Source organism: Prunus dulcis, chromosome 1, assembly GCF_902201215.1.
Source record: "Prunus dulcis chromosome 1, ALMONDv2, whole genome shotgun sequence".
Classification (NCBI taxonomy): Eukaryota; Viridiplantae; Streptophyta; class Magnoliopsida; order Rosales; family Rosaceae; genus Prunus; species Prunus dulcis.
Window position 1 is genome coordinate 42,557,396 of NC_047650.1, and position 18,172 is coordinate 42,575,567.

At 36.2% G+C, this 18,172-nt stretch overlaps 4 protein-coding genes across 7 annotated transcripts; 1 reads left to right on the top strand and 3 right to left on the bottom strand.

Moving 5' to 3' along the window:
• Window positions 1–115: 115 nt before the first annotated feature.
• LOC117613939 (RNA demethylase ALKBH9B-like) lies at window positions 116–3,470 on the bottom strand. The gene is made up of 6 exons (XM_034342562.1): window positions 2,997–3,470; window positions 2,011–2,529; window positions 1,432–1,517; window positions 1,036–1,346; window positions 636–707; window positions 116–546 (listed from the first exon to the last, which is right to left on the bottom strand). Exons 1-6 carry the CDS (start codon window positions 3,142–3,144, stop codon window positions 219–221), a joined length of 1,464 nt encoding a protein of 487 aa, XP_034198453.1. The 5' UTR covers window positions 3,145–3,470; the 3' UTR covers window positions 116–218.
• Window positions 3,471–4,691: 1,221 nt separating this feature from the next.
• Window positions 4,692–18,022, top strand: LOC117613392 (pentatricopeptide repeat-containing protein At1g10910, chloroplastic). 4 transcript variants are annotated; one of them, XM_034342007.1, is made up of 10 exons: window positions 4,692–5,071; window positions 6,484–6,568; window positions 6,695–6,958; window positions 7,700–8,002; window positions 8,828–8,932; window positions 9,403–9,502; window positions 9,907–10,226; window positions 11,479–11,655; window positions 11,748–11,876; window positions 17,881–18,022. In XM_034342007.1, exons 1-10 carry the CDS (start codon window positions 4,794–4,796, stop codon window positions 17,905–17,907), a joined length of 1,788 nt encoding a protein of 595 aa, XP_034197898.1. In that variant the 5' UTR covers window positions 4,692–4,793; the 3' UTR covers window positions 17,908–18,022. The 4 variants fall into 4 exon arrangements, with proteins under 4 accessions (XP_034197898.1, XP_034197892.1, XP_034197905.1 ...); XM_034342001.1 differs by lacking the exon at window positions 17,881–18,022 and adding an exon at window positions 12,354–12,874 and having other exon boundaries at window positions 4,695–5,071; XM_034342019.1 differs by lacking the exons at window positions 4,692–5,071; window positions 17,881–18,022 and adding exons at window positions 5,128–5,159; window positions 12,354–12,874 and having other exon boundaries at window positions 6,489–6,568.
• Window positions 13,351–14,703, bottom strand: LOC117638265 (3-ketoacyl-CoA synthase 7-like). Its single transcript, XM_034373405.1, has one exon. The coding sequence runs from the start codon at window positions 14,701–14,703 to the stop codon at window positions 13,351–13,353; it is 1,353 nt and encodes a 450-aa protein (XP_034229296.1).
• On the bottom strand, window positions 16,144–17,505 carry LOC117638358 (3-ketoacyl-CoA synthase 7-like). Its single transcript, XM_034373493.1, has one exon. It carries the CDS (start codon window positions 17,503–17,505, stop codon window positions 16,144–16,146), a length of 1,362 nt encoding a protein of 453 aa, XP_034229384.1.
• Window positions 18,023–18,172: the final 150 nt, after the last annotated feature.

Consider the following 18,172-nt stretch of genomic DNA (forward strand, 5'->3'; position numbering starts at 1 on the left):
AGGAGTTTACAAACTTTATGAAGATATGTCCTCATTACTCTGCATAGGGACAAACTTTATCAAACTTTTATTAAATTAAAAGAAGAAAATACAATCACACACAGCTAAGAAGAAAAAAAAAAAAAAAAAACTAAAAACACCCCGTTTAATTATTTTACCTGATACATAAATCAATCACACACAGCTAAGAATAAAAAAAAGAATGTTAAAATTGTAACTCATTGTCTGCTGACGTTCCGTCTGTTCACAGACCTTAAACTGCCAAGGGGAGGGAAATCATCTTTCTCAAGAACAAAAGAAGGGTTAATATTCCGCTTCTTACCACTCTTGGATTCAGTACGGTTAAGTTCATCGTCTTGATGCAAGTTATGTTGGACTTGTGACTTGACTGGAAAATAGGAATAAGGTTTTCCTTGTTCATCTTGCGGGATTTTTGATTTGGAAAAGGGAGAGTGAACAAAAGGTTTCATTTCCTGAAGCTCTGGATCGTGAGAAAAATTGTATGGAATCTTGCTATTATCCATTTTTCTGAAAGTAATTGAAATCCTGCAACGATAACAGAGTTTGAATAATCAGGAAGTACAAGTTAAGAAAACATGGTTGTGTTGTATGGAATGGAAAACATGATAGGATACCTTCTTGCTGGAACACCAGGTACACAATGCTTAGCAATGTCAGCTGCATTACCATTTAAAATAAGCACTGACCTGCACAACATACGCATAACAATTAACAAATAATTAGAAAATCCAACACCTACATTCCTTACATATTTACTCCATTACAAGGCGATTCTATTCACTAGTACGACAAAATTTCGTAAGAGTTGACTATTGTATATGTGCGATGAGACACTCTTCTAATTCTATGTATCAATCAATATACAAATTTTTCTCTGGCTCTAACATGAATGTGTTATTTGATTGAAAAGTGAGGATGCATTTCAATAAGGAATTTGATTGTATAAATACAAACAAATTAAACAATCAAAACAGAAGTGATCAATTGAGCAGAGAAGCAGTACAGAAAGCTTACCCAACAGGCAAAGGTAGAGAAACAGGTCCCGAAAACTCTCCTGGACCCACAACCTTTAGATTTGAACCAAAAAGTATGTCGCATTCTGTCAAAAATGAAACCGTGCAGAAAGGTCTAACAAAATCATGGTGGTCAATATGAGGAGGAATACAATCCCCTTCATCGTATATATTCACAATGCAGCTGTCAGGGATGCATGTTGGAGGTAATATATGCCAACTGACCATCCTCTTTATCATTTGCTTGAACAAAGGGGGTAGGGGATCCACATCTTCATTTCTAACAATACCTGGCGGGTTCCCATTCCTATCCTGTAACGTTACACATAATAAGGTAATACTAATATAAATTCCAATTAAATCAAGTACTAATGGCAGAGAGAAAAGAGAAAGGTACCACTGCATAATTGTAACAACAACCAAATTGTATTGTTACACGTCCTTTACCACGCATCCACTTTCTAGGTTCGGAATATGTCCGCTCTGCAAGATATACAAACAGAATGATAAGAAACGTCTTATTCATTTTGATTCGCATATATGTTAAACAATCCCAACAGCATGCTTTCATATCTTTTTCAGGATAGCTAATGGGTACAAATCATCCTATTAATAAAATACCAAGTTAGATCTAGTCAAATTGAGGTTCACCATGGAAATTCTGGTTTCTTATAGAGATATTCCCCTAGAAATGCTATCTACGCATTAAATAGTTCAAAGAATTATCAAGTGCTATGGACAAAGTTAATCTCTCTACTAACTTTTGTTTCAAAAAGTACACGGAGAGGGTACTATAGAATCCATCCCAATCATCTGAACTATGATTTAACTCATCTTTTACTTAATTTTAGCACAATCTAGGAACACAAACAATCGTCTGAAAAAAAAAAAAAAACATATGCAGGATCGCTAATCTGTCCAAAGAAATTGATTTAAAACTAAACTAACAAAGTAGAGGAGAATGAGAAAGACATACCTCTAAGTTGTCCCCTTTGCCCCATACGTTGTAAATTGTAGACACAATCAACAATCTCCTTCTGCTCATTGGCATTAAAAACCTGAGTATGTAGCTCTAAGCCCTGTAGCACATTTGTTCGTCTACCATTTATATTCTCAATGTGGATGAAGTCCTTCTCTCTCCCTACTTGTAATACTCGATTATGCTTGTTTGGATCCTCCAATAATCCACCACGAATGAAAGAGGAATCTCCTCTGGTTGCATCATTGAATAATACTGGAGAAGCTGAGTGCTCAACTGAATTCCTTTTGCTGTTTATGGATGCGGGCCAAGAATTAGCAGTGTACCCTCTCTGCGTTGATGAGTGGATAGGAATTGTTTGGGGTGGAGTGCACTCTTGTTGGTCAAACCTTTTATCACATGACTCCATACTAGCATTCTCCGATGACCGCGCAATTGGTGCATTCCCGGACTGGCTTGGTACATCCACAGCCCTTTTGTTATTATCACTAGAAAAGGATACATCACCTACTTTTTCTGCATATTTAACAAAAAAGGAAAGGATTAATTGGTTATAATGGGATATGCTAAACCACCTTAACATTACCCTAATTGGGAAAAAAGCTCACTTGTACAACCTAGGCCTAGCTATTCAAATATAACCTAGAAACCCCAAACACACTGAATTAGGCATCAGCATTTATTTTAATTCAAATTACACAAAGAATTAAACAGAAGAAAGCAAAAGATACCATCTTTAAGTTTCCTTGGATTATAGTGGGAAGAAAGGAATAGACTAAAAACAGAAGTTATTCATTAAAAGAAAAACAACCCTAATTAGCATCAAATCCTAATCACTCCTAAGAAATTCAAAAGGACATCAGAAGAGATGAGAAAATACACCATTCCTGATCATAATTCTTTAATAACAACAGCAACAACTCTCTTATTGTTTTGGCAAAAACCCATATGACAAAACTTCCAAAATGCTGTTCATTTCTTACTGTGAATTCGATCCTTCAAGAGGACTTGGCAGTTTTGGCAAAACCCATCTGACAATACTTGCAAAATTTGGTCGCGTTCTAAAGTCCTCAGCAAACTCATCCAGTCTTGGCAAGCAGTGACACTTCTGGACTCTTCTTCAGTCCTCATCGTGATGATGATCAGTAACTATTTGATATGAAACTCCAGAGAAGATAAATTTAAAGAGAAAAAGAAAAAGAAAGATGAGAGAAGAAGAAGAAGAGAGTTTCAATTTTGGAAGAGAGAATTTACTGGACGACTGAAAGAGGAGATGCGCTAAGTGGTTAAACATGTTGACTTGAGATTTGTGTTTGTTTTGACTGGGAAAGACTTGAGTTTCAAGTCTTCCTCCTTGCCAGGCAGGGGCCCTCGGGGGCTATCCGGGGTAAACTCTCTCTCTTTTACTGAAAAAGGACGTTGCTCGACTAGACCCGATGAGCGAATCAGAATTTAACTTGTCAATCCGTATGTGATTAAATCAGAATCAGATCATTTTAGCATTCCGAGCCTCAGCAGATAATTGCATTTATTTGTACTTTGCTGCATCTTGGCCATTTTACTAATCTAATTAATGCATCACACACCAACAATCATATATTTAACTTAATTTTATTAAGTTTATTATCTTTGTTATAGCAATGGGTCGTTTTGGGATCGGGTATGGCAATACCATTCTCTTTCTTGTTCTCCATCCCCGATAAAGAATTTTAGGGAAATCCCGTTTCTGTACTTGTTGAAAGTTGTCTACAAAACTCACCCCGAATTTCTGAATTTTTATTTTTTTAAAAAGTATTTATCTTACATGGAAAAACTTTCTATGTGTTCAACGCTTGGTCAACGTGGAAAATTCATAACAATATGTATTTGAGCAGAAGAAGAATCGGAGAGAAGAAGGTTCAGAGAAGAAACCAGAATCTCAGGCTTGTATTGAAACTCTCTTCTTACCAAGTTTACAAGCCTAAACTCCTTAACCACTCACTAACCGAACCTGTTACAACCTACTTAACAAACTAACACACTAACATAACAGTAGCCTATATTGTTTATTGAATGTGTCATTAGATATTAACATCCAACAATTTTGTATGTAATGCCCAAGCAAATGTCTATAATTTTCACATAAAAATGATTGTAGAAAATTGTCATTAGGGTAACTTTTTTGCTTGTTATATTGTATTATATTTTAATTTATAAAAATAAATAATATCACTTATTGGCCCGAGTATAGAGATAACAATACAATCCCAACCCGTCCTCAATAAGGAATTTTTAAAATTTGGGGATTCTACCATAACTGTACAAATAGAATAGTCCATTTATACGGAATGGTAAAGAAGGCCCCCGATTTTTTCCCAAAACGGCCTAAAACCCTACCCGGTGGGGATTTTTACCATCCATTCTACCGTTATCTCCTCCCTCCCCCAAATTATCAACTCCTCTCCTACTGTGAGAAATTTGTTCTTAAGAAATTAGGTTTGTTATGCCATTAACAACCCCAATAAATTTACCTTTTATAAGTCATAAATACTGGCTGGAGGCATTTGTGAATTTTGATGAGAAAAAACAAAGAAGCAATCACCGCTGGAGACAACGTTAAATTTGATTTGTGGGCCTGGAAGTGGGAGAAAAGGAACTTGGGCTGGGATTTAAAATTCAATCATAGTCGTTGATCTTATCCAACGATGCAAATCTCAATTCCGTAACTAATATCTTCCCTCCTCCAACTCAGACATGCTCATCCCTCCGTCTCACCCTCAGTCCCTCACTAGCTTGCAAAAATGGAGGTGTCGTCGGTACGTGGCGTCGGTGTCCAACATGTCCTGTGCGGCCCTTCACCCATTTCTTCTCTCTCTATTCTCTCTGCGACTCCATGGAGGAGCACAAGAGCTAAGAACTCTCATCTCTGTTGTGCCACAACTCTTGTCAAAGAACGCCACACTGAGCCTCCCAACGATGGCAGCGGAATCCCAAAGCGGCACTCCAAGCAATACTTGGCTAGACAGTCTGCTATTCTTGAGGTCCAAGAGTCCTCTGACTTGGACTTGGCTCTTACAAGGTCCTTTTCCGGTTTTTTTCTTTTTTGATAACTTCAGTTGACCCAGTTAATGATTCTGCACATTTAGATTGTTGAGATTTTCTTCCAGGTGATTGATGAATTTTACGTTGAATTAACATCTGAGTTTAGTGGTTGGTAGCAAAATTTGACTGTTTGATTGTTTTGTTTGAATTGCAAGTAAATTGGCTATTATAATGTCTTGTAATTTATTTCATTTTAATTGCAAGTAAAATTTGACTGTTTGATTGCTTTGTTTGACTGTTTCGACATATTTACAGACTTTGCTTCATGAACTACAGTTTTTAATTGAAACTTGAACAGGGATTTCTAAGTAGCGGCTGCATTGTGTTTTTCTTATATATATATATATATATATATATATATATATTTTGTGGGTCAATTTGATTCTTGTGATTATGAAGTGTTTATTCTCGAAAACAATTTGGTTTTTATTTTTCACCGGCATCATTCAGTTTATAGTGGAGTCAAAGATTCAGTATGTGTGTTTTATACATATGATGAGCTATTATCCTTCCAAATTCCAAAGTTAACTAAACTAGTGTTAAGGACATTGAATACTTTGCCAAAAAGAATGTGCTATCATTATTTCAGAGCATGGTTTAAATGTATTCTGAACTGATATGCTAATATTTTTTGAGATTGGGAAATTTTCAAGTTCATGTCATCTGATTTTCATTTTTTATCTGTTTTTTTTTTTTTTTCTTCTATGAAATGATACTGGGCTTTAAAGTAATCTTTTTTTGGTTCGCTATACTGGTTTATCCTGAAAAATAATTGAAAATATTATTTAAAGTGAGTAACCCCTTTGTTCTTCATGCCTTAGATATCTACATTATGTATTCTCTAATTTTACTGAAAGTTACTCATGCATATTTTTTTATTGTTTTTTCCATTTTCATGGAGGGCCTGTTTAAGTTGCTATTACTGGTGTCTCTATACATGGTTGTTCCTATCTGTATTTGGGAGAAGCCTGTCTTTTATGTTGTTCTTGAATTCTAGCAGTATTCAGTACTAGAAGGGATGCTGTGGTGAATTTACTTTTTTTTACTTTTTGCTTTTTTCTTTCTATTTAATTTATTCATAGATGGCTTTCTGAACACGTTAGTTAGAAGCTTGCCTTCATCCATTAAGCTGATGTTTTAGTGATGTGGTATAGCTTAGGATTATATGCAGCATAATGATTAGGTGACTGTTCCAGTAGCATTGAGGAATTCCTTTTTTGGTTGACGAAAAAAGAATTGTAATTGGATTTTAGACTTGTTTTGCAATACCGAAGTTTTAGTTTTTGTGATTTTGTATTTAATCGATTCTTCCAATCTTGAAGTAATCTTTTTATGCGTGCAACATCTATTCTGTTATATAGTGTAACTCACATTATATTTTTCCCTCAGATTAGGTGGGAGTTTGAAGGTCCAAGACTTGAATGCCATAATACGCCATTTTGGGATACTGAAAAGATGGCACGATCTTTCTCAGGTTCTATGAATTAACGAAACATAATATGATGTTCTTCCCTTTGACGGGTTTTTGAATGGTCTACCTAACATTGTTTAGTTTCTGTATCCAGTTGTTAATATTTTGATATGTTTACAATTGTTACAGCTCTTTGAATGGATGCAACAGAATGGAAAAATTAGTGCATCATCCTATAGCAGCTATATAAAATTCATGGGAACGAGCCTCAATCCTGTAAAGGCACTAGAAATATACAATAATATTCAAGATGCATCAACCAAAAAGAATGTTCACATATGCAATTCTGTTCTTGGTAGTCTGATCAGGAGTGGCAAATTTGATGGAAGCTTTAAGTTATTTCACCAGATGAAGCAGGATGGTTTAACACCAGATGCTGTCACATACAGTACGGTATGCACTTCAATGTATCATATTGCAATATTGGTTTCGTTAGCATTTCAAACAAAATTTGTTTTCTCATGAAAAATGATAACAGACAGAGTTGATGGTGCTGAATCTTAATCAAGGAGGAAATTCAATGATAAAATAGACAAAATTAAGTTACTATTTTGTGGGGGATTAGAAATAGTTTCCCACTGACATTTGATTCATCCATTCAGTTTTATATAGCAAACAGATAAACAATTTATCAAATAGGAGGACAAAGTTAGATAGAGCAAGAATAACATTAAGATCTATGAAAGAAGAATAATAGCATTAAGGAATACAAAATGATTGTTAATCGTTGTAACTCAAAACAATTAACAGTTATCATAAATGAAGGAAATAAATACAAAAAATCGAACACCAACGCATATAGATGTTAATTTTGTGAATAGTGCCTCGTTTTTTTCAATTACATTGTTATATACCAATGTGCAAGTATATTGTGAAAGACAAAAAAGGATAAAACTATTCCAGTGACATTTTATACTGTCTCTATGGAGAACATATCAAAGATTGTGAGTTGTCATAATTAGCATATTAATACATTAATTTCATCAATGAAATTAGAAATGTTTAATACCATCTCGCAGCAGTGGATGTTAGTTTTCTGAAGTTCCCTTGTTTTTCTGATAAGCAAAACTGTTCAATACTGATTACGTATTCATATATTCGACCTTCATTAAGATTAATCTACTGTCATGCTAGCTCCTTGCAGGCTGCAACAAAGTCAAACATGGTTATTCTAAGGCATTAGAACTTGTTCAAGAATTGCAGCGCAATAAGCTGCAGATGGACAGTGTAATTTATGGTACACTTTTAGCTGTATGTGCTTCTAATAATAAATTAGAGGAAGCAGAAGGTTATTTTAAGCAGATGAAGAATGAAGGCTATTTACCAAATGTCTTTCATTATAGCTCTATGCTTAATGCTTACTCTATAAGTGGGAACTACAAAGAGGCTGATGATTTGGTTCAGGATATGAAATCTGCAGGGTTAGTACCTAATAAGGTTTGTTCATGTTTAACCACCATATATGATTCCCTCTCTTTGAAGCTTTTTATTAGTAGTTATTTATTTTAGTGATATATGACTTAAATAAAAGTGCTGACATAAGCATTGTGTAGTGGATGTAGTTTTTAGATATTAGATTAAGATAATTAATAATATACATTGATGATGATATTTGTTGGTTTACCACTATTCCCAAAAGCATAAGCTATTAGGACGACAATTACACTATATTCTTCCATTCAGCCTCATATGTGGGCCTCCCTACACCACTGGGAAGTTGCAATTGAGTAATTGGAACTCAGGATCTCCTGCTTTGGTACCATAATAATGTTTGCTAGTTTACCACTGTTCCAACAATTATTTTATCCTCTAACAACGTGTAGGTCAATGAACAATATCCTCTACTTTCAAACTTTTGTCTTTTCTTTTAATGAGATTATGCTTCTTATCCTCTAACAATGCGTAGATCAGTGAACAATATCCTCTACTTTCAAACTTTTGTCTTTTCTTTTAATGAGATTATGCTTCTTATCAAAAGAATATAGTAATGTTTATCAGTTCCTTCTATTGATTGGTAGAATTTTGCTTATGTAAGCCTGAGAGATTAATGTATAGCAACCACTCAGTTTCGTTGCAGTTTTCTTTAGATGTTTTTGCAGTGTCTCGTTCACAATTGTAACATAAGTGCTGTTTATTTTAGCAAAACATTAAATGGGGGCCTTATTGATGCTTCTATTTGTAACTGCTGATTATTTGCCAAATTTTTACATAGCTTTCAGATTTTAGTGATAATGTCTTCTGTCCTACTGCAAATGCTTGCAGGTTATTTTGACAACTTTATTGAAGGTTTATGTCAGAGGTGGGCTGTTTGAAAAATCAAGAGAACTATTAGCTGAACTGGAAGCTTTGGGTTATGCTGAAGATGAGGTACACTAAGATCGTTCCAACTAAATCATTAGTTTAAAATCCAGGATTTATCTACTTTGACACTGCTATGGTGTCTCTTTGGAAATAGTTCTTTAGAGGCAAACAGGGGAGCTTATGAAATCTCAAAAGTATTTAATTTTACGATATCATCTAACAGGTTAAATATGAGACTAACAAAAACAAATTGAGGCCAACAATTTGGTTTGACTAATAAATACCATGAATATTAATCTCTTGTAGGTAACATTTGTAAGGGTTTGATTTCATTTCCTTGTGAAACTTTGTTTGTTTGCTTGCACAGGTAGTATTAACTTTTGTCACATTGCCTAGAAATTGAGTCCCTTGAGTCATTCCCTGAAATACCATGAATATTAACTTTTCTTAGAAAATTGATACAAGTGCATTTATGCTCTGTCATTTGCATTTTCTTAGTTCTTTAAATTATCTCATCAAATTAAGTCTATTTGTAGATGCCATACTGCTTATTGATGGATGCCCTTGCTAAGGCTGGGCGCATACATGAAGCTAAATTGGTTTTTGATGAAATGAAGGAGAAGTCCATCCGATCAAGTAAGTTTTGTTAGAGACAAATCCTAAAGCTTTTATGTTTCTCCAAACATGCATATTATTATATGTGACACTCAATGCACGAAAAGCCTCTGGGCCAGCTGAATGATGTCAAGTCTAGCTAATGATGTCATTTATTGTTGTTTCCCTATTCTCCGTAATGTCTTCCATTTTCAATTTGAAGAAAAAATCTTTAAATTTGAATACAAGGTCATTATGCAAGACAAATCTTGTGCATGGGTCTCTATTGCAGAAAAATAAGTGACATATGGAAGAAGTGTAAATGGTTTTGGAGGTTTGGTAGATACTTGAGTGAATATTTGTATTTCTTGCAGGATTTTTCTTACTAGCAGAAGTTTAATCTTCTGTCTTTACAGCTGAAAATTTATGTTTTTTTCCCCTTGCAGATGGCTATTCATACAGTATCATGATTTCAGCTTTCTGCCGAGGTGGGCTTCTGGAAGATGCAAAGCAGTTGGCTAAGGATGTTGAAAGAACTCATGACAAATTTGACTTGGTTATGTTGAATACAATGATCTGTGCCTATTGTAGAGCAGGTGAAATGGATAGTGTAATGGAAATGATGAGAAAAATGGATGAACTAAAAATCACTCCTGATTATAATACCTTTCATATCCTAATAAAATACTTCTGTAAGGAGAAGTTATACCTGCTTGCTTATCAGACTATGGAGGACATGCACAACAAGGGACACCAACCAGATGAGGTATAATGTTCTTTCAAGATGCATATTCCTGATTATACTTGTTGAACTAAACCATTTTACTTTCTTGATCTCAAATAAAGGAAATAAAACAAAGTACCAGCTTCTAGATTTGAACATTACTACGACTGTAGGAATTGATATTTTAGAGAAGTGCTAGGTAGGCAGCAGCTTGGTTGATAAAGTCCTTTGCCATTGCTAAGGACTTGAGATTGAAACCTTAAAAGGGATGGGGATTTGATGGGATGGGTGAGCACTACCCTTGTATTGTCTTTTGCATTGGCTCATCCGGCCTTTAATAGACCAAAGAAAAAGAAGAGATCTCTGAGAAAAAAAGTAAAAAAAGTAGGGAACCCTGGCTGTTGGAGCTTCTATATACGAAAGATGCAGGGCTTTGGATCTTAGTTATAGTTGTTGTTTTATTTGAACACTGAATATTGCAAGTGTAAATGTTTGCAACTTCAGTGCCGGATGATTTTTGATCCATTTAATGAGAGAATCTATTTGCGAGCAGGAGTATCTGATGGGGATCGCATAGATTATTATTATTTTTTTGCCTTATGTTACTTTTATGCTTATCATTTTATTAGTTTGTGAAAGTTTGGGTTTGATTAGGGTTCTTTAAACATGATGCTTGAGTCTTGGGTTGGGGATGGGTGTCAGTGATAGTTAATACCTTTTTAGCTTCATGTTGCCTTCCAGGTGATACTCTTGAGCCATTAAAGGTAGCATATATGGTATATTACCTAATGTTGCCAACATGCTCATCGACCGTTAGATCCAAATTCAATAAGATACTACTCTATGGGGATTGAATATGATCTTTTAGATTTTGATCTATGGCTAGTAAGCATGAATTGTCTTCTCATGGGTGAGTAGGAGATCAAAAGTGGACATATATGTGTGTATATATAAATAAAATAATTCTTAGGAGGGTGCTGTTTGTGCCACGGCTCAAACTTATGTCTATGTTTTTTGTAAGTATTTTAGTTCAGTCCCCACAAGGTTTATTACTTTTTAAGTGTAAAGTTGCAGTTTAAGGCTTAGGGTTTAGCCCTAGGATTTGGGCTTTACAATATTTCTATTTATCAATCTTCTCTTGTATTGGGCTTAGGGTTTATCACTGTTTTGCTCCTTGTCCACAAGTATATTCTTTACTTATGCATACATGCAAGAACTCCTAGTTTTGAAACAGTGGTATCTTGTGATAAAGATTGGTAAACCAACTTCAAAATAACACTATGCTGTATTTCAGGAACTTTGTTCCTCCTTAATGTTTCTTCTTGGTAAGATAAGAGCATATTCAGAAGCATATTCTGTTTACAATATTCTGAGATATAGCAAGAGGACAATGTGCAAGGCCCTTCATGAGAAGATTCTGCACATTCTACTGGCAGGACAGCTTCTCAAAGATGCTTATGTAGTAGTCAAGGTTAGCTATATAGTTTTGAAGATACCTTTCTTCTTTGCGTAACTCCCAACTTTTTTGTTGAAGTTTTTTTTTTTTTTTTTTTCAATGTTCAGGACAATGCAGGGTTGATTTCTAAGCCTGCTGTTAAAAAGTTTTCAACTGCCTTTCTGAAGTTGGGAAACATCAACTTGATAAATGATGTGTTGAAGGTAATTGATGCTTCTGGCTGCAAGATTGATCAGGTAAATAATCACGGGTGTCAATAAGTTGGTTCGGAATGTTTTTACTTTTTTCTAGAAGCACTTGCTTCTGACTTTCAGATTCTAGGCATGCATATTTAGAAGATTGATGAGACATGGACACATTTGTGGTGGTGTGGGTGAGTCATCAAGGCGCGCTTCACTGCTAACAAACTCTACCTCCTAGGGAGGGAGGGATTCTTACCTGGGATTTTATTCAATCGAAGTGAGATAAGGGAGGGAGCAATTCCTGTGGTGGATTTTATTTACCTTTTTGTTCCTTATTTCTTTAATTATTTGTACGAGTGAGAAAAATATTTTCTTAGTGAACCCCCAGTGCATGGGGTGTAGGGGTTTACATGAGGAACACCTAGTAGTGGTGAAAATCTTTAGATCCTCAGTGGAAGCTTTTGGCATACCTCTTCTGTTCAGCTTTGACATTTCGAAATCATAGCTCACTTTCCTTCCTGCATTCCACAGGGAGTATTTCAGATGGCCATATCGCGCTATATCGCACTCCCTGAGAAAAAGGAATTGCTTATTCAAATGCTACTGTGGATGCCAGGACAAGGTTATGTTGTTGATTCAGCTACAAGAAACCTAATACTGAAAAACTCTCACTTATTTGGTCGCCAACACATTGCGGATGTACTGTCGAAGCAACATATGATTTCAAAAGCTTCAAAATCTCGTAAGAAGGATAACTTAGTTTGACATCCGTGGAAATTCCAGGTATCTTCCATCATAGCTCAACATTTTGTGAGAAAAACAGTGCAATTTGATGGTTGAGGTCAACACTTGGCACTGTCAAGTATAACTTGTCTTCAGAAATATGAGCCAGTTGCTCGGCGTATTACAACCGATGCTTCTTTGACTGGTTTGTCTGACCCTCTGTACAGTACACAAATTGAATATTAACTGTATAACCTTTCATGCATGTAACCAGATGCTGTAATTCAGTCATAATCTATATATATTTACCCAATTTTTATTAGTGGATATCAGTAAAGCTTTGACTACTGAATGGGGTTACAGGGAGACTATAAGAAACTTACTGTCCCCAAATTTCTTTTCCTCTTCTTCCTACTGAAGGGACTATATAGACTATAAATTTACCCATTTTTCTCCTCTTAGCCGGCAATTAGTAAAACTTTGACTACCAAATGAGCTGTAGTGAATATAACAAATCAGTTGTCCATGTGTGGTTTTTTTCCTTTTTCTTTTTTCTTCTTACAACCCTGTTAATAATTTTAAACAAGGTGATACAGTGGGTATAGAGTTTGTGCATGTTGGACACTCGTGGTCACGATTTTGCCATCATTGGCTCCACTCTCCCAACCTTGTTGAAGACAGGACTGGCTGCTAATGAACAACTTTTGAGCAGGGCAGACAGGTTCTAAGAATTAAAAATTTTGTTTATTATCACACTATATCGTAGAGATCATATATGGTTACAACACTTTGGATCTCAAAAGGTTTATTTTGGGACCTCATCAATTGGATACAAGTAAGTTCTGTCTGACCATGCATTTCGTTCTGTTGGGTCAATATCTGAAATGCATTTCCAAATTGCGCTGTTACACTTGAAGCCACTTCCAAAGGCAATTTGCCAAACCTGATTTCCTTTATTCATTCTTCCTTTTGCCTCCAAATAGCAGAGTTCATACCAAATGGAAGAAGATGAAGTATTACCAAATCTATGTAATGTCATCCTTGAAGCTTCTCCATCCTCCTTGTCCAGCCTGAGACTATCTACTATTCCATCAATCACTGCCCTTCCACCAGCATGTATACAGAAATGCTGAAGAGCCCTATTGAAATTTGGAGCATAAATTTTCTTCTGGCTCGGTAATAACAAGACTTTTTTGTGGATGATTGACCATACATATCGTAGCTGCTCAGAATATGGTAGCACTAGAGGTCCCAACTTGGATATGTTAGTTCTGAGTGCTTTTGTTGCCACAGGTATAAGAGCCCGTGACAGTGAGACCCCTACATGTCCAGCTTCATCGAGTTGCTGGAAGACAGATTGGTATGCTTCATCATCCGAACCAATGTGGGTTCGGACAATGTGCTGGAGCTCGTACTTAGCTATTCGCTTGTCCCTTTTCCTGCTGGATAATAGAATAGCAGCTCCTCCCATCCGAAACAAAAGGTTCGGAAGAAGCATGGATTTTTTGGTACCCATATAACCGCTAGGAGTCAGAGCTTCCATGCTGAGAACTAAAGCCAAGGAGTTCTGGTGAACTTTTAACAGATCTTTAGCCAAACTTATAGACAAGATTCCAGCACTGCAACCCATTCCACTGAGGTTGACGCTCTTTATGTTGCTTCGGAATCCAAACTTGTTTATGACCATAGATGTAATGGACGGGGTAGGGCAGAAAAGGCTACAGTTGGACACAAGAATGTCGATGCTTTTAGGATTTATTTTGTTCTTGGAAAGGAGGTCTTTGACGACTGAGAAGAGAACCATTTCAGTTTCTTTTCTAGCAGCGTGCAAAGAAGAATGAGGAGGGAGCTCATGCAGTGCAATAGGCACGCAACTCTCATCTCCAATGCCTGATCTTTCCAATACCTTCACTTGGAAACTGTAGGTTTCTTTGTCGTAGAGTTTACTCATTTCAATGTGTTCGATGTAGCTTTCTTTCGCAATCCGCAAGCTTTCTGGAGGCCGATAGCAGGTGAAGTCGATAAGGTATGTACTCTTAGATCTGAATGTAAAACAGAGAACCACTATTATCAGAACAGTTGCAGCTAAGAAATGGGTGAGGGAGATTGGAGATTCAGGAATGATAGATGAAAAAGATCTAAGCAGTGCAGTCTCCATGTCAACTTGTTGGGCAGGGTTAACTAGGAGTTTGATTTGATATTTCTGCTTATATATTAAGAGGAAAGAAAGTTTGAGTAACTTTCTAATGTTTAATCAAAATTTAGCAATATGATCAAGACACACAATTCGACTCAAGAAACTGTCGCAACAACATTTGTGTTTCATCACTATTGCTTACTCACCTAGATTCATGTAGAGTGCATTTTACTTGTGCTGTTGGAAAGAACCCTGGGAGATAAAAAGCAGCTTTTCATATTTAATAAAATCATAACCTCAAACAACCTTTTATTTAGCGTATAGAAGATAATGGCATCATTAGAATTTGCAAATTTTCTTACTGTTTTAGGGAGCATCTTCAATCATGCTCCCTATTTTGAAGTTAAAGATTAGATAAAATGACTAAAAGGTTATTTTTGGAGCTCCTTTATCCTCCATATCCTCCTAGTTTAGGAGTTATAATGACTAAGAGCCAATATGATTAAAGTTAATATTTAGAATAATGTTAAAATAATGATGATTAATTATAAGGAGCCATTATGAGTTTCTTCCTCTCTCTTCATATCTAGGAGATCCTAGAGGTGTTCTTATTTTAGGAGCTAAATGGGGAGCATGGTTAGAGTTGCGTTTTTTCGACTTCTATTAGAGATGCTCTAACTTATACTACAAAAGTCCAACTCTAAAGTCCAAGTTAACTGCCAATCGTTTTCTCTGGATGGTTGCATTTCATGGGTAAAGGCAATCTCTAGTTTGTTCAGTCACAACGTTTTCATGTGCATAAGATGAAACCTCTTCACTTGAGAACTCCAATTTTGCATGAAACAACCAATCGCACCATAATATTGGCTGTGGAAAAATGCCCAGAACTTAAAACAAGGGACCTTAAAAGAATCTTCCCATCATAGTTTTCCCCACCATCAATTAATTGGAAATTAAATCCATTGCTTATCTTAAAAGGGTGGGGGGAGGGCATTAACATGCGAGTGAAGTAACATTGATTTGTAAAGGGTAGTGATTTCGGCACTCTCAGTTTAGCTTCACTACGGCATCCCATTGCTTCTAGAGAGTTTTGAGTACTTGAATTTATTTATTTTTTGTGTGAAAATACTTGAATTATTTCATTGCACTAGATTAATGGCTTCTGCAAAATCATATTGTTATCACCAATTTTGCTTGTTTTTGGTCTATTTGTTGCTTCTAAAAGTTAAAACCCTGTGATGGATGGGAATTAAAAAAATCGCCTGTTGTGCAATTATAAAAGTTGATGATATGGTATGAGCATTTGAAGATCTAATTAAGAACTTTAAACCAGTACACCAGAAAGACAATGTTGGATATGGAATCAATGCGAAGAAGGAAAAACATGAAACTTTTCTTGGATTGAAAATGGATACAATACAACAAAGGTTAAATAAAATTACAACAGCAATTCAGAAAATCTTAGTTAAGGGTGTCATTCTGAGTAGGATAGAAATGGATGCAATCAGACCATGCATTTCTTTTTGTTGGATCAATATCTGAAATGCACTTCCAAATTGCGCTGTTACACTTGAAACCACTTCCAAAGGCTATTTGCCAAACTCGGTTTCCTTTCTTCAACCTTCCTTTTGCCTCCAAATAGCAGAGCTCATACCAAACTGAAGAAGATGAAGTATTGCCAAATCTGTGTAATGTCATCCTTGAAGCTTCTCCATCCTCCTTGTGCAGCTTCAGACTGTCTTCTATGCCATCAATCACTGCCCTTCCACCAGCATGTATACAGAAATGCTCAAGCGCCTTCTTGAAATTCGGCACATAAATTCCCTTTTTGCTTGGTAGAAACCAAAGTTTCTTGCATATCACTGACCATGCGTATCGGAGCTGCACCGAATATGGTAGCACAAGTGGTCCCAACTCTGACATGTTACTTCTTAGAGCCTTTGTTGCCACACGTAAAAGTGCTCGTGATAACGAGACCCCAACATGCCCTGCTTCATCAGGCTGCTGGAAAACAGATTGGTATGCCTCATCATCTGAACCAATGTGGGTTCGGACAAGATGCTGGAGCTCATACTTAGCTATTCGCTTATCTTGCTTCCTGTTCGATAATATGATAGCAGCTCCTCCCATCCGAAACAAAATGTTGGGAAGAAGCATGGATTTCATTCTACCCCCATAGCCATTGGGAGTTACAGCTTCCATGCTGAGAACTAAGGCCAAGCAGTTCTTGTGAACTTTTAAAAGATCTTTCGCCAAACCTATCGACAAGATTCCGGCACTGCAACCCATTCCACTGAGGTTGATGGTCTTTATGTTGCTTCGGAATCCAAACTTGTTTATGACCATAGATGTAATGGATGGTGTGGGGGAGAAAAGGCTACAGTTTGACACAAGAATGTCGATGCTTTTCGGATTTATTTTGTGCTTGGAAAGGAGGTCTTTGACAATAGTGAAGAGAACCGTTTCAGTTTCATTTCTAGTAGCTTTTAAAGAGGAATAAGGTGGGATCTCATGCACTGTGATAGGCATGCAACTCTCTGCTCCAATTCCTGATCTTTCCAACACCTTCGTTTGAAAATCAACACTTTCTCTGTCATGCATTCCAGATATTTCAATGTGCTCGATGAAATTCGATGTTGGAACGCGCAAGCTATCAGGAGGCAGATAGCAGGTGAAGTCTATAAGGTATATACCCTTGGATCTGAAATGAAAATAGAGAGCAGCGGCAATGACCAAAACAGTTGTAGCTAAGAAATTGGTGTGGAAGATTGGAGATAATTCTGCAGCGAGAAATGAGAATGACCTAAGCAATATAGTCTCCATGTGAAGTTCTTCGACTGGGTTTCCTAAGAAGTTTGCTATGATATTTTTGCTTATCATTTAATTTAAGCAGCCAATGAGGACGTTTGAAAATATTTCCAATGTTCAATCAGTTTTGATCAACATAAATGCTTTATGCAACTCTTTGTTGTATCGGCATATGTTCTTTTTATATATATTTTTTTATTGATGTTGAGTGTGTTTTGCAATCATGGCCAAAGGTGAGATTTTACGCAGAAACAAGCTAAAACTTTGTGATGATAAGAGTAAGATTGTACACTCCTAAGTGCCTAATTTGTCTTTCTTTCTTCTGTTGATGGTTGCGTTCTGTCGGTAAAGGCAATGTCTAGTTTGTTTGATCACAGTTTTTATGTGCAGAAAACTAAGAAGCCTTGTATAACTTGACAACCTCCAATTTGCGTGAAGTAACAAAGCACTCCAATCTCCAGTGAAAGAAATGCTCTAAGCTCAAGACATGCAATGTCCAGTAAATTGAGGAAGCTTGGACTAAGCCAAACTGATCTAAGGGTTTTCAGAGAAATATAAGATAAACTGATGTAAGGGTTCTGATATATAAGCAAAAATAATCTAAGGGGTTCTGATATTGCTTGGCTCCGGTGAGTAGCTAAAAATCAGACTGATTCTGATACATTTAGGAATTTGGATATGA